The sequence below is a fragment of the Musca autumnalis genome, unplaced genomic scaffold (genome assembly GCF_047663935.1).
Source record: "Musca autumnalis isolate F117 unplaced genomic scaffold, ASM4766393v1 scaffold_4, whole genome shotgun sequence".
NCBI lineage: Eukaryota > Metazoa > Arthropoda > Insecta > Diptera > Muscidae > Musca > Musca autumnalis.
Genome location: NW_027411977.1, coordinates 130,584,336 through 130,611,513, shown reverse-complemented (window position 1 = coordinate 130,611,513; position 27,178 = coordinate 130,584,336). Strand labels below are relative to the sequence as shown.

At 35.0% G+C, this 27,178-nt stretch overlaps 1 protein-coding gene across 2 annotated transcripts in view; it reads right to left on the bottom strand.

Moving 5' to 3' along the window:
- Positions 1 to 730: 730 nt before the first annotated feature.
- The window catches only part of ect (ectodermal), an 86,830-nt gene continuing 60,382 nt past the window's right edge, over positions 731 to 27,178 (bottom strand). For both annotated transcript variants that reach the window (XM_073982220.1, XM_073982219.1), the window contains exons 6-9: positions 5,512 to 5,812; positions 1,540 to 2,308; positions 1,156 to 1,322; positions 731 to 1,080 (exon numbers count right to left, since the gene is read on the bottom strand). In XM_073982220.1, the coding sequence (XP_073838321.1) occupies positions 1,173 to 1,322; positions 1,540 to 2,308; positions 5,512 to 5,812 (1,220 nt within the window). In that variant the 3' untranslated portion in view covers positions 731 to 1,080; positions 1,156 to 1,172. The remainder of the gene's footprint in view (positions 1,081 to 1,155; positions 1,323 to 1,539; positions 2,309 to 5,511; positions 5,813 to 27,178) is intronic.

The window sequence follows — 27,178 nt, the reverse complement described above, 5'->3', positions numbered from 1 at the left end:
GCGATTGTAAAAAAAGTCATAACCCTAATGTACAGCGATAGCCTCGTGAAAATGGCTACATATTTTGTTGAATTTCGGAACGGACGGGGAACTTCCTCAATACCCTATTTTTAATAATGCTGCATTTAATTTGTATTTGTAAATTAATTTGCGAGACAAAAGAAATCAGCTGCGACTTGAAAATCATAAACTTGAAAATCATAGAAACTCCGTTTTTCACTGCATTTACCGTTATAATACAAAAAAACGAAGTGTCCCAAAGGAACCAACGGTATTTTCGTTGCCCATGACTGTAGACCGTAGACCATTTTTTGGTCAACTTCTGGGGAGCATTGTCATTTATCGACATATTCGGAAAAATTTGCACTGTCACAAGGTCAAAACTGCTTGAAGGAGCATTCCAATGCTTTTGTGATGTACTAAAGAGTTCTTAATTATTGCCTTGGCAACAATTCTTGTCTTAGTGTTGTATGCAACCATTGAGATTGGTTTTGCTGTTATATGCCAAAACGGCAAAAAAAAAACAAAAACCGTGGAAACAAATTAAAGTCAAAAACGGGATCCTCGACGGTAGACATATACTCTAGCAGACTTTTTGGCTCAGTGCAATCCCGAGAATCAGAAACACCACCCGTCCATTGAGGGTTTCAAATCGCCCAGCCTATTATGCATACGTAGTTATAGGTACTTTCTACTTTTTGTTCCTTTAATTAACAACATTCTCATTATAGATATACAAAATACTTTATTTTCAATTTCCAACTATTCAAGTACATAAACAAACGTCTACTTGAAAACTTTGATAAATTGCAATATAGTAAGCATACATTTTGGGTTGGGAATTTTAATTATAATAAATAAATAAATAAATAGTTCGTTCTTAAGTTACACGATTTATGTGTGAAATAAATTAGTTATTTTTCACTTAATTTAAATTATAATAATTTAATGTAATATATAAATAAATTATACTATTTATCATTTAGCTGCGTTGACAATAGACACCGAATAATGTAAAGTTGTTGTAATTATTGTCTGTGGCATATTAAAATGGTCTCTCAACATCTTTGTGTCTGTTATCTAAAATAAAAGAATCATCAGATATTAAATACTTAAAATTAAATAATTACAATTAAAATCATCATTATTACATACTTTTTGATTTTAGGAATCTACAATCGTACAACCTCAACACCTTGTGGAGCAAAGAAAGTTTCAGCAGCAATTTTAAGTTTTTCGTTAACCAATTTGGCTATTTTAGGTGTACGACGCCAAACAAATTCTCTGGTGCGGTCATGGTTGTCTTTGCTCTCCACTTCAACCTGCAGATAATAAAGGAAATATTTTTTTCATTTGATGTCTTTGTAAGTGACTGTGTTTGAATATTTTATGAATCAATATTGAATTGAAATTTTATAAATCATATTAATTAATTTGCTCAAAATAGAAAAATTATTTATGGGAAACACAATAAACAAGCGTAATTTAAGGATTTAATGTCTTGCAAATAAAATAAAGAAATAAATTGCAAAAACTCACTTGTTTTGGTTGTTGGACCTTAATTGACATTAAGGTGGCGCGATCATTAACCACACTAAATTTAATACGTCCGATCATCTCATTGGTACGAGCTGTGGCACTTTTCACATTCTCAACACCACCACGTTTGATTGACTTCTCTACACGTAGGATAAGTGGACCTAAAGTGAACTTAGCCTTAATAGTTGAATTGCGACCTTCCGGATCGGTCACCACTTTAACATTGCCGACACGTTTCAATGATGCCAATCCCGACAGGCTGCCTTCGGCCTTTTGAAAATCACCACTACCATCCTTACCATCATGTTGTGGCGAGTTGCCATTTTTATTTGTGATGGTCGACTTGAGTTTTTGTTTGTTATTTGTTCCCTTGGTGGCAGATGCTGTTCCCGCTGCAGCCGAATTTCCATTGTGAACTTTTTTGTTGGCATTCGATTTGTGCGCCTTTGTTGAGGCTTTCTTTTGATTTCCTGATTTGACAAAGTCGTTGCTGCCATGTACAGTGCGAGTTTCCTGTCTCAATTCTGTAGCGATGGCTTTGTCGTCGTTGGCGGCTTCTGTGTTGCTGGTCTGTTTTTGCTCTTCTTCTTGGCCAGCAACATTATTATCAATTTGTTCTGTGGCTTTTAGAGTTTGTTGTTGTGCCTGCAATTGCTCCAATTGTAGTTGCAGCTTGGCTTTTTCATTTTGTTGTTGATTGTCCTTTGGCAAAATTTCGATGTTGTCTGTATTTGTACTGCTGCTACGTGGTTCCGATTTTGTGTTTTTCCTATGTTGAAAAAAAATAAAAACAAAATATAATGTACATAAAAACTCAATTGTACCAATTTATAAAGCTCTGTTTGTCACATTTTCCAACTATGTATTGTTAGTAATCGATGTGTGTGGGCCAATTTTACTAACTTTCCTGTTTTACTTTAGTCATCCGTTATAAAGAGACAGACCGTCGTATACATTGAAAAAAAATATGAAAAAATGCAGCCCCCAAAAAGGATTTGTTAGAATGTTGGTCAGTCCCGAATGTGTTTGTCAGTTCTCCTAACGGGCGCGTCCCCACCGGCGTATATAGGGAGGTGGATGGTCATACTACTCTACCTCACTTGTGACATGACCAATCTGGATAAGAGGAGTACGATTACCTACCTCTGGAAACCTTGAGTTTCCAGCGGACAAAAAACTGAATACGGGGTGTTCCCCTAAAATAAAAAAAAACAAATATGGAAGAAGGAAAAAGGGAAATAAAATCTACGGTGCTGGTCCTAAATAACCCAGTATCGGCGGGGATTAGTGATCTGCCGGCGAGTCACAGCCCGTCGTCATCAAGCGATAATGAGCAATCATCTCTCACAGATGTGGGTGCTTTGGCACACAACCTAAAGGAGAAAAGGAGAAGAAGACAGGGAAGCTTAAGGAGAAATTTAACTTAACCCAACCAACAGAGACTGCTAGGGACTCCAAATCCAACAGCAAAATAATCACCACCGTTGCGCAAACCCCCCAATAAAGCGGATGTCCACAAGATGGTAGATGAAGCGAAGGTATCACAAAACTCACAACAAAAAGAGTCCAGTGGTTGGGGACCCAACAATAAAATTTTAAATAGAACCAGCTGAGACTAAAGAAGTAAGAAGGGCGTTAAGTTCGGCCGGGCCGAACTATTTTTACCCTCCACCACGAACAGTACGTTCATCTACGTTAAGTCTAATTACTTGGAGGAGAATAATATTTTAAACGATAATCACTTAATGCTGAAAATTCTCTGTATGGAGGGTTTCTACCCACCGTATGTGCGGTTCCATCGGGGCTATATGAAAATCTATACCCACCAACGAAGACTAAACACAAATTTCATATACCGACAAATTTCACGTGGAAAGTTGTATACCCCCAACGAAGACTAAATGCAAAATTTCATCCAATTCGGTGGGGTATTGAGACCACAACCCTTAAAAATTCCGAAAATTGGAAAGTACCGTTCTATGGGGGGCCATATGAAAATGTGGATCTATACCCACAAAGTTTACGTGGAAAGTTGTATACCCCCAACGAAGAATAAATAACTAACCTCACCCATTTCGGTGGGATATCGAAGCTAAAATCTTGAAAATATTTAAAATCGGTAGGTACGGTCATATGAATAATATAATTGTTCCACAAACATCCCAGACGGGACAGGGGAGACAGGGAGACGGTCATATGAAGGCTATATGAATATCTGGACTTATATCGAAAAACTTGAAAGTTTTATACCCGCAACGAACACTTAATTTCAATTTTTAGCCATGTCGGTGGTATATTGAAGCTAAAACCTTGGAAATACCGAGAACCGGGAGGTACGGTTCTATGGGAGCAATATGAAAACATGGACCTATATCGACAAATTTCAATAGGAAAGTTTCAAATTCCCATCGAAGACTAAGTAGCTAATTTCAGCCATTTCGGTGTTATAAGAGGGTGAACGCCACCGCAGAATCTTCTAGAATGACAGGCGACACAGCTAAGAAGTCTAAAACTTTTCAGAAAAAGAAAATGAAAAATGGTGGAGTCGCCCTCTACATATGCCGAGCTAGTAGAGGCTCATCAGAAGGCCATCGAAAAATGTGTAACAACTAAATATTGGAACCAGGGGTGCCAAGTTGGTGGTTTTCCCGCTACTTGTGGTGTTTTTTGACGTACAAAAAAACCACTGTTTAAGCAGGAATGTCAGCTGTTTTAAGGTAAAAATCGCTACAGACCTATGGTGCCTATGTAGCTGTAGCGATTTTTACCTCGGTTGGCATCCCTGATTGGAACAAATTCTTCTCGGATGAGCTTAAGGGGGACCTCTTAATGCACCGCATGCGAAAACTTTAGGGGAGGTAGTCAGCAGCTTAGCAACTCCTTGGGAAGATTGCAAAATAAAGCTGATGAGGAAAGACGAAATACCTCATATTACCATAGCGGCGTTATACGTTTAAGGGTATGGCTGCAAACTCGAGATGGAGCGCATGCTCGAGGTATTTGATAATGAAAACGAGACCTTGGATGCAAAGAGATGGGAAGTCTTGCACAGACAGAGGAGAGCCAACAAATGAAATGTGAAAATATTGCAAAGAATGTGTTCCTTAAGCATTAGCGGGGCAATGAGGACTACACCAACTGGGGCTTTATAGACAATTTAGTTTGTTCACACTATAGAAATTTAGGTAAGGTACGAAGCAGTTATAAGACATAAGCGATTCGATAAGCGAGAGTTTCCGAAGAGACGACCAAGCATACCTCCAAAACATACTACGGGTCCCAAGGGGTGAGACAATAGATCATATTGTATCAGACCGTATACCTGAAACAAGTGAAGAAGCTTTATGTGAAGTCTTAGTACCGGACAGAGACATGTGAATCGATAGAACCCTGACACAAATACTGGAAACTACGGGTTTACAGATGGGACTGTGCTAGCAGGGAGGACCGGAAACAACAATCTCCTTCCTACTGCCGACTCATAACACGAATCCTCAGGCGAAAATCCGAGCGAAGAGTGTCTGAACTGGTTTAATACTAACACAAAGTCAGCCAATATAAAACGACTCATGTCGGTAAACATTATATGAGTACCTGGCCATACAGGTATTTCAAAAATTAATTAATTTAATAATATAATCTGAATATAACTTTCTCCAGACTCCGAACTAGAGCGCACAACAGGCCTACTCTAGCTTATTTGCGATTTCTGTATCGCCCTTCTTCTCAATTCATTAATTTTTTGCATGTTTTAATTGCAATAGTTCAAATTTTGTTCATTGGACCCACCCGAATTGGTGTCGACATGCATTTCTGGGTTCGTCTCTGATACCGTTTTAATATAAATCACAAGGAAAACTTTTCATATCTAATCGATAAAAAATCCTAAACTACAAAATCCCACTATTAATATAGAAATAGAAATCTACATACATTTTTTGCTATGTGTAATATTTATGTGTTCAAACTTACAATTTCTTAATTGATGTATTGGCGGTTTGTGGTTTATTGGCCTTTGTTTTATGTGTGAGTTTTTGTTCCTTTGTACGGTTAGGAATCGTGGTTTTTGTCGATGATGTACCACTGGTGGCTGTGTGTGGACTGTGTTTGACGTCGTGGGCGGCTGCAGAACGACCAGTCAATTGTACGATAAATGGGTCATAGTTATCCGATACAATGCGATTGATACGAGCGAATATGGCATCGACGAATTGATTATTACGTTCCTGGAAGGCGTCACTTGACATGTCTATAATATTGTTTTTCAATTCACCTGATCACGATATCGCGTGTTGATATGATGAACCAAAACAAAAATGAAAGGGAGGAGCATAGAATACAGAACAAAAAAATAATTAGTCAGAAATTTGCATCAATGATAGTTTGGTGTGTTTTTGTTTCAATGGGATGTTTGTATGTATGTGAATGAATGATAGCGATGTGTGCATGCAATTCATAAAATTAGCGGATTGTAATTTATAACTATGAATACATTTTATAAAAGTTTAAATTGGTTGCTAGTTTGACTTTTGAGAGGGAGATTTGTCATTTCCAGATTTAAAAACAGAAAGATAATTTGATAACAATACCCAGAACTTAAAACTACAAATTATGGTTTCAATTGATTTAATATATGTATAAAGTCCTTATATGATATAAAGGTTATGTATACATTAATTAACATTTAAAATATGATTTTTCCGTTTTTGACCAGAAGTGTATAACTATAATATTAGAAGTACTATAAATAATTTAAAGTGAAGAAAAACCCATATAATTAGTTCTAATACAATACATTAGCATTTGTTAAATAAATAAAATATAAATTTAAAAATTCAAATTCAGAAAAATTTTGTCAGATACTTCACAGTGGAGCAATACTATGCACACCCGAATTAAACACTGAATGCGCTGGCTCGATTCGGAGAACAGAAAACATCACATTTTAATGACTTGTCTAGATAGTCATTTAGGGTTCGAAGTGGTCAAACAAATTCTCCACCAAAAATTGTGAACATAGTTCCATGTTAAGGAATAGCCCCAATATCGCTGTCCTGGACGATTTTTGGGAATTTTGAAATCTTCATCAAGGCTTTCGCACATTTTCATGACCGAAATGGTCATAATTTGGCACTTAAGGCGAGAACACAATGGATTTTTGCTGCTTATTTTTTCCAAAAGTGAAATTGTACTGTAATAGGAAAGGCCACAACGAAGCGAGGGATCAGGCCACAAAGTTCAAAATTGTTGAACTTTTCAATTCTTCGCCTGGCTTCATTTCTCGCATTTCGTTTCGACATTCAATTTGATATAAACACGTGTTCAATCTGAAAAATAGAATTTGGCTGTGGTTTTTATTTCGGTACTAATTATTTACGAACGATAATAAAACAGCACCGAACACGCATACTCATACTTTGCAGCACACATGATCAACACATATCAGAAAAGAGAATAAGCAACATACAGTAGAACTTCGATAATTCGTAATTCAAGGGACCAGCCAATTTTTACGAATTATCGGAGATTACGATTTATCGAGATTACGAATTAACGAGGTTAAAATAAAAAAATACGAATTATCGAGGATTTTTCATTTATTGAAAAACTTATATAAAAATTCATCACTTTCTTCATTTTCCCCTGAAACTTGTTCCAAAATATCGTCATCTCCCAAATTTCCAGTAACACCAACGTCATTATCCACATTTACGTATTCTTCAAAGGTAAGACATTCTCTGAATTAAAAGGAATACGTTGAAACTCGTTATTGATATTTACAATCGGTTCATCGGATAATTTGTGGATCAAATCCTTAACAAAACCGCAATTTTGAATACACGATTTGCTTATGTTCATCCAAGCTTTATAATACTGCTAGGAGAAGGTTGCAAAATGAATTCTCTCTTTTTTAATATTGAAGTAAGCGTTGGTGGAGCGATTTCAAATTGTTTAGCCACATCAATTTTTTTTTTGCTCCATTATCAACTGCTTCAATAATGTTTCGTTTTTGCGACAAAGACAAAGTTTTGTTCGTACGTTTGTTTGTCATTCTATGCTTCGCTTTCGTTCTTGTCACACCACCACTGAGTAGCGAACACACTGACAATGAAAACACACAACATCATAAAAAAACTAACGGTAAAAGCCGTTGACAGCGCTTAGTTATTGTGTAATTGTGTAATTATGCATTTGGTGCGTAAACATTTGTAATAAAAAGATGTTAACAACAAAATTGTAAAATTTGTATGAAATTTGAAAATGTTTTGAGGTGAAAAAATTACGAATTATCGAAGGGACCAAAATGCGTGTAATTTTTACGAAATATCGCGATTTTTTCAAGGGACCGGCAGTTTGTTACGAATTATCGAAGATTACGAATTATCGAGGTACGAATTATCGAAGTTCTACTGTAGTTTCAACGGCTTAGCCAGTTTCAGTGTTACCAATGCACTGTGGTTCCGCCCGTGGACAAAAATCGAAAAATTTATGGCGACAAATTTGATTGCGATTGAAATAAATATTCTCTAAACACATTAAATTTTTAATATCCAGTAGTATTTTTGTCAGTTTACAGCGGTAATAAGTCAAGCTAGGTCGAAGAATTTGAGATTTGTATGTGGTGCTTTAAAAACGAAAAATATATCCGCAAAGCATTCGTAGCTTATGAGTGAAATTATAAAAAATTTAAGAGGTAAATGTTCAATTTCCAAAATGAAACTTATAGATGATGGCATTGATAATATTCTTACGAAAAAACCAATTAATAATTCGTTTTCTAACATCCTTAAAAATAAGTTCTTTGTAAATTACTTTTTGTCCTATTTTTAATATCATTACTATAAATTTATGTTGAGTTTTACTACTGTAGCCCCCATAAGGGCAAGTCCATATTTTTTTTAAAATACAGGGGATTTACGATAAAAAAAATCCAGCTGCCCCTATTTGCCACCCTGTAAGTTATTCCCCTCATACCACACCTGTAAAATCTCCAAAATTCCGAAAATGGGAAGTTCGTTTATATGGGAGCTATACCTAAATGTGGACCTATATTGAACATTTTTTGCAAGGAGGTATGTTGTCCCCTTAGAACTCAAAATGCAAAATTTCAGCCAAATCGGTTGGAAAATTTGGCTAAAATCGTCAAAATACCGAATATCGCTAGGTACGTTTATATGGGAGCTATACCTAAATGTGGACCTATGTTGAACATTTTTTGCAAGGAGGTATGTTCAGCCAAATCGGTTAGAAAATTTGGCTAAAATCGTCAAAATACAAAAAAATCGGGCGGTACCTTTGTAAATTGGTAAATTTTGTAATTTTTGGTGAAGCCGTTTAATATTTTTTTTGTTATTTTTAAACAATAATAATTAGTACTTTTTTGTTTCACCATATGGTGGAGGTACATATTTTGACATTAAATGTCCCCATTTTTATATTCCCCACCATGCTATGGGGGTATATTAAGTTTGTCATTCCGTTTGTAACTACTCGAAATAATAATTATAGACCCTACAAACTATATATATTCTTGATCAGGGTACAATTCTATACCCATATAGCCATGTCCGCCCGTCCGTCCGTCCGTTTAAAATAGTTTGCATATTAGTCTTATTTGACCACAGAATCGGTTGTAATTTGATATTTTGTATCTCCAGAGGCTAAAAAATATTTTTACCAAAAAATGTTTGTATAGGTCCACGGTATTTTATGGTTATTATCCTAGCAAAATGGCTGAAATTTGGTATTTAGTCCTACTTTGGGCTACAAAACTTTCTCCCAGAAATTTGGCGGTATCGGTCCAGGTTTCGATATACCACCATTAGAACGGTAAATCCGCATTTTCGGTATTTCGAAGGTTTTAGCCTTGGTATCACAACAATGTGGCCGAAATTTGGTATTTAGTTTTTTTTCGGGGTAACAAAACTTTCCCCCAGAAATTTATCGGTATCGGTCCACGTTTTGATATAGCCCTCACAGAACGATACCTCCTAATTTTCGATATATTGAAGGTTTTAGCGTTATAATAATACCGAAATGGCTGACATTTGGTATTTAATTTTTAATCTTCGTTGGAGGTATAAAACTTTCCACCTGAAATTTGTCGGTATAGTTTCACGTCTTCATAGAACGGTACCACCCGATTTTCGGTATTGTGAAGGTTGTGTCCTCAATATCCCACCGAAATGGCTGAAATTTGTTATTTAGTGCTAGCTGGGGGTGAAAAACGTTCAACCTGAAATTTGTCGATATATGTACGTCCACATCTCATATAGCCCCCATTGAGCAGTATCTCCCGATTTTCTGTATTTTGAAGGTTGTAACCTCAATATCCCACCGAAGTGGCTGAAATTTGGTACTTAGTCTTCCTTGAAGGTATAAAACTTTCCACCTTAAATTTGTCGGTATAGGTCAACGCCTTCATTTTATTGTGAAGGTTGTGTCCTTAATATCCCACCGAAACGTCTGAAATTTGGTACTAATGTTAGCTGCGGTGCAAAACTTTCAACCTGAAATTTGTCGCGGAAATAGTCCCCATAGAACGGTACCTCCTGCTTTTAGGTTTGTTGAATATCCCACCGAAATGAATATCCCACCGAAATTTTTGTTAGTCCCGATTTTCGGTATTTTGAAAGTTGCGGCCTCACATAGCCCCCATAGAACAGTACCTATCGGTTTTCGATATTTTGAAAGTTGTGGCCTCAATATACCACCGATACGACTGAAATTTGGTATTAAGAAAATATCGAAGAACAAAATTATCAGTATAAGTCCATGTCTTCAAATAGCCTTCATAGTAGCGTACTTCCCGATTTTAGGTATTTTGAAGGTTGTTCCATCAATATCCCATCGAAACGGCTGAAATTTAATATTTAGTCTCCGTTGGTGGTATAAAACTTTCCAACTGAAAATTTCCGGTATTGTCCCTCCCAATTTTCGGTATTTTGAAAGATTTAGCCATTTAGTCTTCGCTGAAGTTACAAAACTTTCCTCCAGAAAATTATAGGTACATGTCAACGTTTTATACAGCCTCCATAGAACGGTGCACAAAAATAAATATGCGTTCGTTTGCTTAATTAGCCGTGTGTGTCAATTTAGTGTAGCAGTTGATATGTACAGATAATCCTAATGTTTTTAAATGCTACCCTTTAAACCCTGATAATTTGTCATTTAGGGTTCGAACATGTCGAAAAATTTTTCCACTTAGATTCATCTTAGTGTACAAAAACCTATATAACGTCGCTAAATTGAGTGTGCATATATTTTGTGACCGCATCCGATTTCAGTGTCCTCCAGGGAAATCTACATCGTAAACAACCCATGGTCGTATGCAAACTGTCCTGAGTACGCTTAGGCTAAAAACTGTCAAACTTTCCAAAAGAAATGACAAGTGACGTCTGGCGACACTGCGTGTTGCCTAGGCCAGAAAGTTTTCTAGTGCCAAGAACCGTGGATGGTTAGTAGGGGGTTTTGTAATGAGTATTTTTGCTGGGTAGGTGCATGTTTTCTAGTGCCCCTCGTACATATGTATGTGTATCTATTTCTATGCGGTCAATCAAGAACCGTGGATGGTTAGTAGGGGGTTTTGTAATGAGTATTTTTGCCAGGTAGGTGCATGTTTTGGTATAGCCCCCATATAACGGATGTTTCCAAGTTTGGGTATTTTGAAGTTTTTAAAAGTTTTTATGCTCTCTTTTTAGACCGAATTAGCTGTAATATGTGATTTGGGGTTCTTAGTGGCCAGAAGAACTTCTCCACTCAAAATTTTGGATATGTTCTGGTACATCACTTATATAACAGTATCACCCGTTTTCAGTTATTTTGAAGATTTCATATATTTGCATGTCTCTGAATTTGCGTAATTTGGAATTTACGGTGCAAAGAACACGTAGTCAAACAAACTTCCTCATCAAAAATTGTAAGCACTTGGGCCGTTTAGATATAGCCCCCATATAACGGTTCCACCCGATTTCTTGTATTTTCAAGAATTTAGCTGGCCGAATTAGCTACAATGAGATATTTGGGGTTCCTAGTTGTTAAATAAATTATACACCTAAAATTGTGGATATTTTTGGTTCTCGTTTTCCTTTGGCTCCCATATACCGGTGCCGCACGAATTCAGGTGCTTTTAAGTTCTTATTTACGTTTTAGATACAAATATGCCGTAATGCGGCATTTAGGGTTCGTAGTGATCAAAAAAGTCTCCGCCAAAAGTTGTGGACATAGGTCACGTTTTAGTATAGCCCCATCTAACTTTACCATCGATTTTCTAACTATTCTTGGTTAACGACAAATATCAAAATCAAATCAAATTAATTTCAGTAATAATATTTGTCGGTAAGTTAGCGACCAAAATAAATGTGTCATTAAGTTGTACACGGTGCTCTTGAACCAAGTTTAAATGGAAAGTGCTTACACCTGGGAAGTTTTTGCGGATTCTGAAACTACAATGTTCATAGATGAGAAAAATAAAAAAAAAATGAAGAAAAATAGCAATAAAAATTGACAACACTGTCGCTATCGGTAGACACGGTGCTCTTGAACCAAATTTAAATGGAAGGTGCTTATACCTGGGATGTTTTTGCGGATTCTGAAACTACAATGTTCATAGATGAGAAAAATCAAAAAACAAAAAGAATCGCCGGAGCGCTTTTTAAATAAATCGCGATTCAAGCTGACATTTTGAAGGGTTTTTAGGTTTTCACGATTTTGCTTGGAAACCACAAGTCCTAACGAAATGGGACTAAAGAAAATGTTGAAGCTATGAAAAGTCTCTACAAGATTGGCTTTCTTAATTTTTTCGTAGGTTGTACCATTTTTGAGATACATATCAAAACCAAAGCCTTGCACGCAGAAGGTCGGAGGTTCGATTCCCCGGCCAAGCAACATCAAACATTTTTCAACGGTGGCAAAATACCCCTCAGTAATGTTGGCGACATTTCCTGAGTATTTCAGCCTTGAAAAACTTCTCCACAAGTGGTGTCTTAAGACACGCCGTTCGGACTCGGCGATAAACAGTAGGTCCCATATCATTGAGCTAAATATTAATCGGGGTGCACTCATTGGTATGAGAGAAGTCTCCCTTGTCCCGTATGGGATGTTGTGGAACAATGTTTGTTTTATCAAAACCAAACCAAAATTTTACAGGAGAAGCAAAAAACGTTATAAAATTAAAAACTGTTTTACGGAATATTAGTTTTATGAAGGCGAGTATATGAGATATTACCGATCATATACGAAGGGAAATAAGTAGTGAAACCAAAACCGCCGAATTGCTTAGTTTTACCATTACAACAAAATCTGCAATATTATTCCATTTTCCGAAATGCCATTTTTTGAATAGGATCGTTGTTTTTGAACGTAGAAAGTATAAGTTGGGAAATTGCAGTCATGACATTGTTTATAAGGAGGCGATACATAGAGTCAATCCATTGTCCTAATTTGAATTTCTATATCTCAATAACGGTAAAAACTACGAAGATATCATAAAAGGCAATCTTGTAGATAATTTTTTTAGCTACAACATTTTTTAGGCCCATTTCGGTAGGACTTGCGGTTTCCAAGCAAAATCGTGAAAATCTAAAAAACACTTCAAAATGGCAACTTGAATCGCGATTTTTTTTAAAAAAGCGCTCCGGCTATTATTTTTGATTTTTCTCATATATGAACATTTCAGTTTCAGAATCCCCAAAACTTCCAGGTGTAAGCACCTTCCATTTAAATTTGGTTCAAGAGCACCGTATCTACCGATAGCAAAAGTGTTGTCAATTGTTATTGGTACTTTTCTTCATAATTTTGAGTTTTAATTTTACCGATTTTTGTCAGCCTCTAAATTATTCGTAAAAATTGCAATGAAGTTTATCAATTTTTCGTAGGTGCGTAAGAATAATTTCGTTTAATGCTTAATTCCAAACAGAAATTATTGTAAGAACTGCAACAGAACGTGCTTCAGCACAACAAACAGTGTTGAACAGAGATAATGAAGAAGAACGTCAAAACGGAAAAAAACACGTTCCTATGATAGTTATTTCCGAATCTTTATTCTAACCAGATGTAATCTGTGTAATTTTTTTTCGTAACGAATAATAAAACTTTTAAGACAGGGCTATATTCTTTTAAGACCGACTATTATTTTCGGCGGATTTAATTAGTTTTGTTACACAATTTTCGCCAATAGAATTGTGAGCGAAATAGTACATATTGACTCTATACCAGGGTACCTATTCTGTAACTTTTTTAACAATTTTAGTTATTGTTTATTTTACAACAATTTCATTTGTTTGTTTTGCTGTTGTTACAAAAACAAAAGAAATTTTAACAACTTTTCAATCGAGAAAAGTTCGCGAATAGGCCTGCAGGCCTTCTCATACAAATACAAAAATATTTTTTTACTGTGTTGGTTTTGAAACACCAAAATGTTGATAGTTTCCCAACATACCGTTCAATCTGATTTTATAAAATTTAGGAAAAATAATTCTACAATTAAAAGGATAAGCTAATAATTAGCATACACATTCAATATTTTTCAAGAGAATCAATTTTCGTCTATTCTCCCGTTGATACACAAGCATTTACAATTCTAATATAATATATTCTGAAGTAATGTTGGTTTGTTGGGTTGTCTTGTGTAATGGAAAATATTTGTGTACTAGCAGACCCCGGTCCGCGTTGCTGGTCCGTCGTAATGAGTTTTAATTCAAAAGTAGGTATTTTCTACCTCACTTCTTCGGTCCATTGTCAAACCGAGAAGGATTTTAAATTTATCAACAGGTTTTGTCTGTAACCTTTCTTTTCTCTTACGGACTTTGTCGGATGTTTCGCCAATTTGTGCCTTTTAGGATTTATTATCGTCCATGTCACTGTTTTTATCCTAAAGCGATCTAATAATAAAAGTTAAAAAAATGATTAAATCGAATTCTCCCGCTTATTTAGACCTATGTATATGTTTTAGCTTTTCATGGCTGATGGACCGTTGAACCTCACCATTTAAGTACATTTGTAAATATATAGTTTTTCTTGATCGGGGGACAACCACCGTTTTCTCGAAAACTAATTTGCAACCTGATGCACTCATAAGTTTAACAAATACACCGATTATAAAATAATAGGCCCCGAAATTCGTCTACAAATATATGTAGCATTTTGGACCACGGGACATTCCTGAATATTTTCTGAAAATTAGGTTCAATAGTTTTGGAAAAATAATGTTTTGAAAAGAGTGGGCGTGGTCATCAGTTTTCAAGATATAACATATTAAAAAAAGCGGCCCTGGTCCGGTCCTAGGGTGCACACAACTTCATTGCCTACCAAAATGTATGCTGAAACCGATATAATCATAAGTTTGGCTTATACATATAGCGTTTAACAGAAAGGCATGGGGAAGGTACCCCACATAACAACGGCAAACATTGAGCTTTTGCTGCAAATTTTATGGAAATCCCTTCAGTAGTATTGGAGTTATGACATACCAAAAAAAACCAGGCTTGGTCGGGCCTATAGGCCCCATAGAAGTACCTAGATTGTAGATTAATCCGTAAATTTTTATTCCGATACATACATAATTTTTGCAAATATAACGTTTTTTTAAAAAAAATCGCATAGGGGAGGTACCCCGCCCCCTCTGGAATTCAATAAAATATGTAACCTGTTTTCGGGGGCGTGGTAAACTTTTGTTTCCAAAAAACCAAAGTTGGGTTATGACAGCATTTGATTTTTATTCATAAAGGTAAGGCGTTTTTTTAAATATGCCCACTTCAAAATTCAAGAAAATATGCCTGTACATTCCCTTACATTTTCACGAATATCGGTTCAGTAGTTTTGTAGATGTAAAAGTAGGTAAGGTCGGAGACACAACCAAAATTGTCTCGCAAATTAACTTCCAAATAGATACATTCGTAATTATTGTAAATATACCATTTTTAAAAAAGTAGGATATAGGGGAAGTTCCCCGCCCTTTCCGAAATTCAACTGAATTTATAGCCTATTTTAAGCGGGGACCATCTCTGTACATTCCCTGGCAATTTCAGGAAAATCGCTTCAGTAGTTTTTGTAGAAATGATAAAAATAGAAAATTGAAAAAAGTAGGCGTAAAAGTGGGCATGGTCAAATTTTCTTTGCATAAAAACCCAAGTCGAAAATCGGTCCAGCCGTTCTCAACTGATGCCATTACCAACGAACGATATTTGATTTTTATTTATAAAGATTTAAAAGTTTAGACAAATCGCGATTTTCTTGAAAATCCCCTGTAGATATAACCTAATTAGAAAGTGAGCGTGGTCTGATCTTAAGTCACAAAATAAGTACGTAAGGTTGGAGACACAATCGCCATTGACTCGGAAATTAATTTTCAAGGCGATACATTTGTAATTGTTGCAAATATTGCATTTTTACAAAAATAGGGCATAGGGGAGGTACCCCGCCCGATCCGAAATTCAACCAAATATGTAGCCTATTTCAACCGGGGGCCATCACTTTACGTTCCCTGCAAATTTCAGGAAAATTTATTGAGTAGTTCCGTAGATATAACATATTTATAAAAGTGGGCGGAAAAGTGGGCGTGGCCAATTTTTCTTTACATAAAAACCTAAACTGGACTATGACTAACATTTCCACAAAAAATTATCCAAATCGCTTTAGCCGTTTTCAGCTGATTCAATTACCAACAAACGACAATTGAGTTTTATATATAAAGATTGAAAATTTCCATTTCAACAACAAAAGCTTTCTTTTATAATTGTGTGAGTGAGCAAATTGACACACACCCTCGTAATATTTTGTCCAAACTTAGTTTAAGTTCGAAGATGAACCATGTCGTTAGTTTAGGGTCTGTCCGAAGACACATTGGAAATTTATACCGATGTTACTCCTTGTGGTCCTGTTTACAGCGATATTACGTTTTACGTGGGCATGGACTTGCCCTCCCTTACATAGTGGTCAAAAAATCTAACTTATACGGAGACCAACTGAAGTGACTGGAGGGCGCGCTATCTATCTATTACTATAACTATAGCTGCCTATTCTGGTCAGAACCGAACATTCATAAAATAATTGCGGTGTTAAAATTTGAATGGATGGACGGACACACACACACACATCGCTTTATCTCGTTGAAATATGAACAAGTAAGAACGGTGTTAAGCTCGACCGGGCCGAATTTTGGGTGAATATTTTGTAGCTTCATAGAAGACTAAATACCAAATTTCAGACATTTCGATAAGACCTTCAAAATACCGAAAAATCGGAAGGCGCCGTTCTATGGGGGCTATATCAACATGTTGCTGTATTACAAACAAATTTCTGAGGAACATTTTTGTATCCCCAAAGAAAATAAATACCAAATTTCAGTGTTATAATGAATCTAAAAATTTCAAAATACCGCAAATAGGGAGGTACCGTTCTATGGGGGCCATATCAAAAGTTAGACCTATACTGACATATTTCTAAGGGAAAGTGTTGTAGACCAAAAGAAGACTAAATACCAAATTTCAGCCATTTCTTTGAGAGAATATGGCTAAAACCCTTAAAATACCGGAAATTAGGAGGTACCGTTCTAAGGCAGTTATATCATAACGTGGACCTATTCTGACAAATTTCTAGGGCAATAGAGAAAACTTACTGTGAAATTTCAACCATTTTGGTGAGAAGTGTGGCTAAATCCTACAAAATACCGAATATCGAGAGGTACCGTTCTTTAGAGGCTATATCAAAACATGGACCGATGTGGCTCATTTTCAAACCAAACATCCTAGGAGAAGTAAAAAACTTATGTATGTACCAAACTATAAAGCTTTATCTTAAATATTGCGAGTCGTTTATCTGTCTAACTTAAGCAAAAAATAAACTGATGGACCGCAGAGGAACATGGTTATATCGACTATTCCTGCTGACCAAGAATATATATGGTAATATTCAAAAAAGTTTTACAATCGTTGAAGTTGAGGTTCACCATTTATTAAGTCGCGAACTGTTAATATATTTTAAAAACTATGAATATATTTATTTTAATTGAAGTGTTTTAGCCACGATCTCATAATATGGACCATAACAAATAATTTTCGTGGAAGCTGCGATGGTGGTAATATATAAAAATGGGAAAAATGTGTTGAAGTAAACAAGTTTTTTTGTGTTCTATTTTGATTTCTGGCCAAACCACGCAAAATTCAAACCTGTGCTCAAAGAAAGAACTGAAGAATACTCCTTGGGCAACATGGTTCTAGTGTATGACTTTTCGATATATACACTGCATCCCCTAAAATCGATGCTGACATTTTGAAGTTTTGATTTCAGAGCTTTTCGAATTTTTCTTATAATTATATGGTGCAACTGAATAATATTTTCAAACTAGTTACAGGATTGTAGAACTCGCGATTCCACGTCGTTCGATGTATATCTCATGAGTGTGCTCCGTACAGCTTCCTAGTAATAGGAGTCCAAAGGCCAAAATTTGGTGCGTAAATTTTCTGAAAAAACATATTTTTTGGCTTTAAAATTTACAACTGTCGTACAGGTACCCCTGAACCCCGCGTGATTTTAGTTTTTTTACGTGCCGGATCTAATAAGCTCTTCCGCGTTCGAATCCGTCCGTTAAAACGCCGGATATAGATACCTTGAAAGTAGGAAAATCTGCAAAAATATATTTTGACAATTCCGCGAATTGAACCGCGATTTTCTTTGATTATTTTTACATAAATGTAATCCTTTATACGCGATTATAATATTTGCCAAAAAGGTGTGTCACAAATTACAAAGATTCGGGAGTACTATCCCTATTTATCCCAAAATAGAATGTGGTGGCACATCCGCGTTTCTTGACGAATCTGTCTAAAATAATTGATATTGACGTATTTTTAATAGGCGGCCATTAAAATCGGATGCACCTTATTATCATATGCACATCGCGTAATTTTTGCCCAAATGAAGGTTTTTTGAATAGTAAGATGCATCTGATGGCACACTTTGGCCGCTGAATGAAACATGGGAAAATCCGTGCATATTGATAGAGATGGACTCCCTGTATCCGAAATGCACATGCACCTCAACTGATTTAAACGGATTCGCGAATTATACGGTTTTTAATTTCTATGTTTTTTCTTTGATTGTAATTTGAATATTACTCTCTACTTCTTATTTCTATTGCTTATTACAGAAAGCAAATATACTTTCACGATGACTAATTACTTTTCTTGTAGAAGTTTAAGCAAAATACTTCAGGATTTGTATGGAAATTTAGCGAAATAATAGAATAACTCCCAACATTTTTTTTTTTAAATTTTTCGTATTTAACCAAAAAATATATTTTTGAAATAACTTCCAACAATAAGCTTCCGTTCTTTGTTGTTGCTGTAATATGCAAGTTATAAACGCGATCTTTATAATTTTGGTCTCACATTTTTCTACGTGTTGTCTAGATTCTGTACGTATTTTTAAATTATTTTTTTAGAGATTTTTTGGACTCTGATTTAGAATAAATAAAATTTACTCCAAGATTTCTCCAATATTTTTGGATTTTCCGCGAAAATAAAAATAAATTTAGCAACTATTTTAGCATCTACGGATAGATATCAAATGCTGTTAACGATTCATATATACATGTTCTTATTACAACATAATAGGAATTTTTAAATATTTTTTCTTTATAACCCCCCACACGCAGAGAAAAAAATATGATTGATCCAACAATATTCGAAGAGCAAAATATGTATTGTAAAGATATTGTTAAATTCCAAATGTAGTATTGTGATTCCAACAATTGGGTTTTGTTAAATCCAAAAATTGTTTTTGTCAACTGGACAATAGTTCTCTCTTTCTTCGAAAAATTTTTCTCTTCTCTCGCTATTCGATGCCGTGTTGAAAAAAAAAACAATTATGGTGAGTTTTGTTTGTATGACATGATGCCTTTATCTTTGTTTTTGTGTGTATGTATACCAACAAGGAGACTCTTCCCTGCCAGCAATTGGAAGTGAGTTTTATCTAATTTTATAAATGAGAATCTTTTTGGTGTCTAATTTTCTGTAAAAATGCGACATTTGTCTAAAATACAACAACAATTACATTGTTATCCCATTTGCATCGTATTCAGTCAAAATTTAGATAAAAATACGATAGGCAAATAACAATAACAATTCTGTATCATTATGATGTCTATCTATTTTCCATCGTTTATTTGGATACAAATGAGATAGCTTGCATCTATTTTTAGAACTGTTGTAATTTGAACAAATAAGACATTTGTATACAGATGATTATATGAGCCGGCGGTGCAATGGTAGGCATGCTCGCTTTGCAATCTGAATGTCCGGGGTTCGATTACCAGGTCAGGCGACATCACATTTTTCAAATGAAAAAATTAATATGAGCGACAAAAATTCTAAAAACATACTCGCATAAAATATAAAATAAATATAATGAATTATAAATATAAATAAAAAACCAAAAAGCCAAAAATAAATCAAACAAAGGATTAACAACCAATGGGTCAACAATAATAACAACACATAAAATAAAAACAATTAAAGCAAATCAAAAAGAAAGAAAAAATAATTTTTTCTTTTTATTTATTATTATTTTTATCAATGTTTTAGCTTATATTAATGCTTTATAGCTTATAATAATTTTGTCATTAAAAAAAAATGTCGACTGGCCTGGGAATCGAACCCGGGCATTCAGATTGCAAAGCAAGCATGCTTACCATTGCACCACCCATATTATCGTTTTAATAACTTTCTGCAGTGTCCAATGAGACACTCAAAAAAGTATCTAATGAGTGGAACAGTTCCTCCCGAGAGCATGATCTTATTGGATAAGAATGCGACTATCGCATTCGTTTGTGCAATCTAATTGAAGTGACTCATTGGACAAGAAACAGATAGCAAATGTTTGCAGGGTTGTTTTTATTTGTTTCTGTTTTGTTTCATTCTTCTATCTTCATTGTGCTTTGAGGTTTGGTGTTATACCGGAGTTTGTTATGGTGTTTAATTATTCCTTACCCTGTAGGGACTGTGGCCGATTTAAAGCTCACATAAAGCTAGCTGTTTTTTAAACATAAGTGGCATTTTATCGATAATTTTGCCTTATGCCAACTGACTAATTTTACAAGGCGATGAGCGCCTGAGTAGTCAGTATTGTCCAACGCCAGATAACTTTTCGACTGATAATAAACTAACTTTTTTTTTTGCCTATTTTTAGCCAGTTTAAAACATAATCTGAAAAAAAAACAGTTTTTGTTTCTGAGTGTTTTTTATTTTTGACTATTCATATTCTCTTTCCCTCTCTTTGTCTCTCTCTCTCTTTTTTGTTAGAGAGAAGAATGGGCAAATTTGTATATTTCCTTTGTGTTCCTTTTTAATTCCAGAACAATATGACTAATGACTATTAAGAAAAAGCAAGTGCGAATTATTTATACATTTGTGCCTTATTTCTTGGACAAACACAAATACTTTGCAGACGGTACATGTTTCTGTTTTCAGAGTGGTTAATCTCTAGATAACTTTTCGACTAACTTTATATTGGTCGAAAAGTTATCTGGACATGGACAATTGCCGAAAATTTTTTCTGTTCAAAGTGGTTCATCTCTAGATAACTTTTTAGCCAGTTTTTGGTCAGTTTAAAAATTATCGATCTATTATCAATCATTTTATCAACTGGTTAATAAAAGTCCGACAGGGTATGTTGTGGTGGGTGCTTGTGGCTTTTTGTTTGTCTTTGTTGTCAACCAATGCAGCAAACCATGTATTGTGTTCATCAATGATTGCAATATTATACGCGACATTTATATCCAAGTTATGCGAAAAGTGTATATGATATATAGATTATGATATATATAGATTATGATAGTTCCTACAATCGGTATTGTTAACGATTTTTACAATATTGCGGAAATTCGAAAGTTGTTTTTGTTTTCTATGTTTGGAACAAAAGATGGTATTTTTGGATTTGGATTACAATGTTTGAACAAAACAAATACATTTTTGGAACCAAAACAGATATTTTTGTTCCAACAAAAGCGAAAAATATTTTTTCTCTGCGTGCATAACTTTTGAGTGCAGCATCCAATTTTGTGAACGCGAACAGATTTGAAACCACGATTGTTTTCGTAACCCATGTATCAAAAATAGCGGATGTGCTCGCCAAAAAAATTTTTAATTTTTTTCTATGGAATTGTAAAGGAAATTTGAAATTTACCATATACTCTATAGGGTCTCCGATGATTAGGTCGATGTGTTAGAAACGGAATGACAAGATTAATTATATCCTTCATACTATGGTGGAGGGTATAAAAAGAAGGTATGCCCGTTGAAAGTAGCAAATTTAAGAAAATATTTTACAGCAAACTTCGAAGGTCGATTGAAAAAATCTGATTTTTTTATACCCTTCACCACTATGTGGGTGAAGGGTAAAGCAAAGCCTGACAATGAAAGATAACTTCACTTCAAAGTAGGTTGGCGTAGGTGGTCAAACAACGGGGATATGGCAATAGTTAGTAATACATCCCATTTTTTTCAAATCACTCTACAGGTCGCAATTTTGATCGGAGCGTCACGAAATTGTGGGGGCTGAAGACATTCTGAGTTTTAGAGATATATAGAAAAACACGGCCAGACATCCCAATTTGTGGAATTTTGTTTCTAATGAGGATATCTCAGCTTCTGTTGGACATATTCCAAGAGGAAAACTTGAAAGTGAAACTACACCATCTGAGCTTTAAATTAATACATAGAGACGGGTAAATGGCTAAATACCCAGATATTTATATTTATCATCCATTTAGATTAGAAAAAGTGATGTATTAGGAAATTTTAACTGACTATGAATCAATTTTTAGGGCTTTTGGAGCGTTTTGTTGATGACCTTGCGGAAAAACATAAACGCTGGACCGAGATTCCTATTAGTTCATATATGTATCTTGATGACTTACCTCTCGATTTCAGTTGATAATCTTGACATTTTGGTCCTCTTCGAAGAAGCTATACATTTTTGAAGTCTACATTGGTTTTCTTCCTGCATGGAACTCCAACGCTCGATTTGTCATATAAAAAGTTTAGTCCCAGGGTTTCGGAGACTACGAGTTGGAGTCGGAGTAATTTTGCTGGAGTCGGAGTCTGAGTCGAAAAAAATAACTCGACTCTGGGCAATTTTTTCTACATTATAAAAATATAACACCAAATTTCGGCACACCAAATTTTTTCAAAAAAACATTATTTATTTGAAAAGAAATCTATAAGAGGGCGAATCACAGGATTTTTACTATCCTTTGAAGTCTAGACTTTTTCAACTCTATTTTGATTACAAAATTCATGCGGAAAATATTTTTTTTGGTCCAATTGATCCTTTAATTTTTTGCAAGCAAAAGTAAAGTTCTATAACAATCGAGTTATAATTGAACATTTTACGTCTTCTATATAAGCCCTACAAGTCTTCTGTCAGAAGACCTACTGGTCTTCTCACAAAGGTCTACTGGTTTTTTCATCTTGTCTTTTGTGAGAAATTATCCTTCTTCTATTAAAGCACCTGTTGGACTCCGTCGAAAGACATTGTGGTCCCTTCGGATATCCTACTGATTACACTGTGATACCAAATGGAAGTCAAGGTCTACGGTTGAAAATTCCCTTTTGGAATGAAAGCCAATATTGAGAACATTAAATAACCCAAAGGATCCCATAGCTGATATTTCTGAGTTATGACATAATGATTTTTTTTGATTGAATTTGTTTGACGATATTGTTTCATCATTTTGAGATGGCATGCTTTCCATGCCATGTCCATGTCCGTTTTGTTCTTGAACTGAAAAAGAAAAACAATACGGGATTTTCTACATGAAAAATTGTACAAACATTCCTCCGAGGATTTTATGTAGGTTCCAAAAAATCGAAATTGTCACGTTTTCATTTTACCCGTTCCTTTCACAAAAAAAAAAAAAAAAAAATCCGTATGTACATTTTGTATAAGTTACCGATGTATGAAATACGGATGGTTATTATGGTTATGATTTTTTACAACCTGATATTCCTGTATCATATTTTGAAGAGCTTTAACATAAGATTAAATAAAATCTTTATTATAAGATGATTCCATAAAAATCTAGTAAGGACATCATAATCTGGAAACTCGTCAATCGAGTTTATTTTTTAAATTTTTTTCCCGCTTGATGATCAAAAACTTCAGTTTTATAAACCAAAAATTTAAATTTTGACTTTTTCTGTCCACCATTTCAGTAAAATCTAAAACAAATAGATTAATCTATATGGGCCCAAATATAGGAAAAAGTTAAACATTTGTCCACGTTTTATTCATTTGTAGTGGTATAGGAGTTTACCCTCGGAGTCAACTCGAAGTCGGAGCCGGAGTCGTGAAAAAATTTGCCTGGATTCGGAGTCGAGCAAAAATACCTCGACTCCGAAACCCTGGTTTAAACCGGTGTTCTTGTATTCTTTTTGATTTTAAATTGACAGAAAATCAAATTTTCTCTGTCTGATAAAGAGATTTCGATATCTACTTGATTTACACCTATATTTATACCCTACACCACAATGTACTATAGGTAATTTGCCCTGTTTTTGAGACAAAAATTAATAAAAGTAGAATTAAAGGATTTTTTAACTTTTTAAATTATTTATCTGTAAGCGTGAGATAAAACAAAGATTTTTACGTATAAATTCAGATATAAGGAACAACGGTTATAAGCAACTACGTTTATAACGAACAAAGCTATTTCTTCCAATGCCATTTTCATTAGTTTTCTTATACACAACAAACTGATGAAAACGATCACGGTAGTAAGTAACACCAATTTTGTCCCCGCGAGTATATTTTCCAACGAGTTGTTACTACAGTTTTTGTATATTTTTTGAATATACGTTAATAAAGACGAGTTTAGTACTCATTTAAACCGTATCAATGATTAATATGTAATAGAGAGATAAAATAAAGCTTACTACTGCCGCCATTACTTGTCGCCATTACTTATTTACTTGCAATGAAATTGTAAACAACAATATTTTTTACATTTATTATTTATTTCCTCAAACCAAACTTCCACACTTTTAAGACTTTTTTTGAGAAGTAACCTAATGAAATCTCATAAATATCAAAAAACGGGCAAAATCGGGGTTTGAAACCCAGTGATACCAATGCAGAAGACTTTCAGTAATGTGTTCTAGGTGGCAATATCACGGCCAAACACGGCCAATTTAGTATAAGTCTATATGAAGTGAATTTAAGAAAAATAAAATATTTATTTCTGACTTTTTGTGTTTTTTTGGCCGCTACCCAAAATGTTTAAGCTATATTATATATTAAATAAATTCCTCTCGCAATTGCCAATCTATTCCATTTTAAATATATTTATATTTGGTTTATTTTTCCGCGGTTTTAAATACATTGAAATATACCTTACAGTATATGTATATTTTTTTAGTTCTTCTTCGCAATTATCATTTTGACTGCAATTTAAACCGCGATCGTGAAATATTTAGGGGGTGAAATGGACAAAAAACAAAATATTTATCCAATTTTGGACGGCTCTGTAGGTCGCAATGGTACTCTGTTCGGCGCGAAATTTTATGTAAGGTTTGGGTAAGAAGAAGCTTGCAGTTTAACGTCATGATCAGAAAAAATTTAGTGGGTTAAATGGACCAGTACTTTCTGTGAAAATTGGTAACATTTTTGGTATAATGACTATAACTTTACCCCTGGAAGATATGTCCCACACAAGCAAGTTATATTTAGAAGAGGAACTCTTGAAGTCTACATTGGTTTTCTTGACAGAAAAACAAAATTTTGCTTCAAAATACATTTTAAATACCCAAATAAATGCACAAAAAGAAATTTACCAGGAATTTACCAGTTATATACCCATGTTTTAGGTTAAACCAGCAAAATGTTCGATGCCAAAGATGCCATTCAATCATGGGTGCAAGTGAGCTGGCATGTCATCTTTTTAGCATCTTCATCGATGAATTTTATATGAGCGTGGACCTCAAAAGATGCTATTCATTTTTGGATTCAAAGCATGTCATTTACACCAATGCTTTGACATGTCATTTTCACCAATGCTTTGGCATGTCAATTCCACCAATACTTTGGCATGTCATTTTCACCAACCCTTTGCAATGACATTATCATAATAACGAGCATTTTAACTACGTTGGTTGTGATTTCGAGTCTCCGACAACATCCAGAGTCTCCGACAATTAATCTTATATATTTAGAAAAAATTGTATACATAAAAACACAAAATTCATCTCTGTTGGATAGATGGAATGGGTTCAAATGCTGGTGAAAAGATCAGATCTTTCACGACTTCCTTTGCATGGGTTCAAATGCTGATGAAAAGATCGGATCTTTCACGACTTCCTTTGCAATGGTTCAAATGCTAATGAAAAGATCGGATCTTTCTCGACTTCGTCTGAACCAATGCAAAAGATATCATGAAATCACGTCATCGCATGGAACCCCTTCCTGGGAAATAACAGAGTTATTGCAAAATGCGCTAAGCTATCACAATTTTAATATTTTAAAGTATTTATTTCAATGACGAATACCACTACTTCTCTTCGGCAAAGCGTTCAATCAGTACAAACTAGATTGTCAACAGTAATCAAATATAAAATTATTAGCAAGTAAGAGAGGGCTATTTCTTTTATATGATAACTAGACAGCGGAATCCTATGCAAATGCATATATGGTTAGGATGGTCGTAGAGAAAATCTGATTAGACAGAAACTCGTTTTATAACAAAATAAAACGAATTAGGGCCAGAAATTTTTGCATATTCTGCATATCGCGCATATTTTGACATATTTGTACATATCTGCATAAAATGAGCATATGCAAAACCATATGCAAAAATATATTAAAGGATTTGTGGTCTAAATATACCACCAAAATGGCTGAAATTTGGTATACAGTCTTCGTTAGGGGTATGTTACTTTACAACTGAAATCTGTCCGCATATGTCCACGTCTTCATATAGCCCCCATAGAACGGTACCTTCCGATATTCGGTATTTTGAAAGTTGTAGCCGCAATATCCCACAGAAATGACTGAAAATTGGTATTTAGTCATCGTTGGGTGTATAAAACACTCCAGCTGAAATTTGTCGGCATAGGTTCACGTCTTCATATAGCCCCCATAGAAAGGGACCTCCCGATTTTCGGTATTTTGAGGGTTGTGGCCTCAATATCCCACCAAAATGACTGAAATTTGGCATTTTGTCTTCGATGTGGGTATAAAACTTTCCACCTGAAATTTGTTGGTATAGGTCCACGTCTTCATATAGCCCCCATAGAACGGTACCTCCGGATTTCTGGTATTTTGAAGGTTGTGCCCTCAATATCCCTCCGAAATGGCTGAAATTTGGTATTAAGTCTTCGTTGGGGGTACAAAACTTTCCACCTGAAATTTATCGGTGTAGGTCCACGTCTTCATATAGCCCCCATAGAATGGTAGCTCCCGATTTTCGGAATTTTGAAGGTTGTGGCCTCCATATCCCACCAAAATGACTGAAATTTGGCATTTTGTCTTCGATGTGGGTATAAAACTTTCCACCTGAAATTTGTAGGTATGGGTCCACGTCTTCATATAGGGCCCTCCGGATTTTTGGTATTTAGAAGTTTGTGGCCTCAATATCCCTCCAAAATGG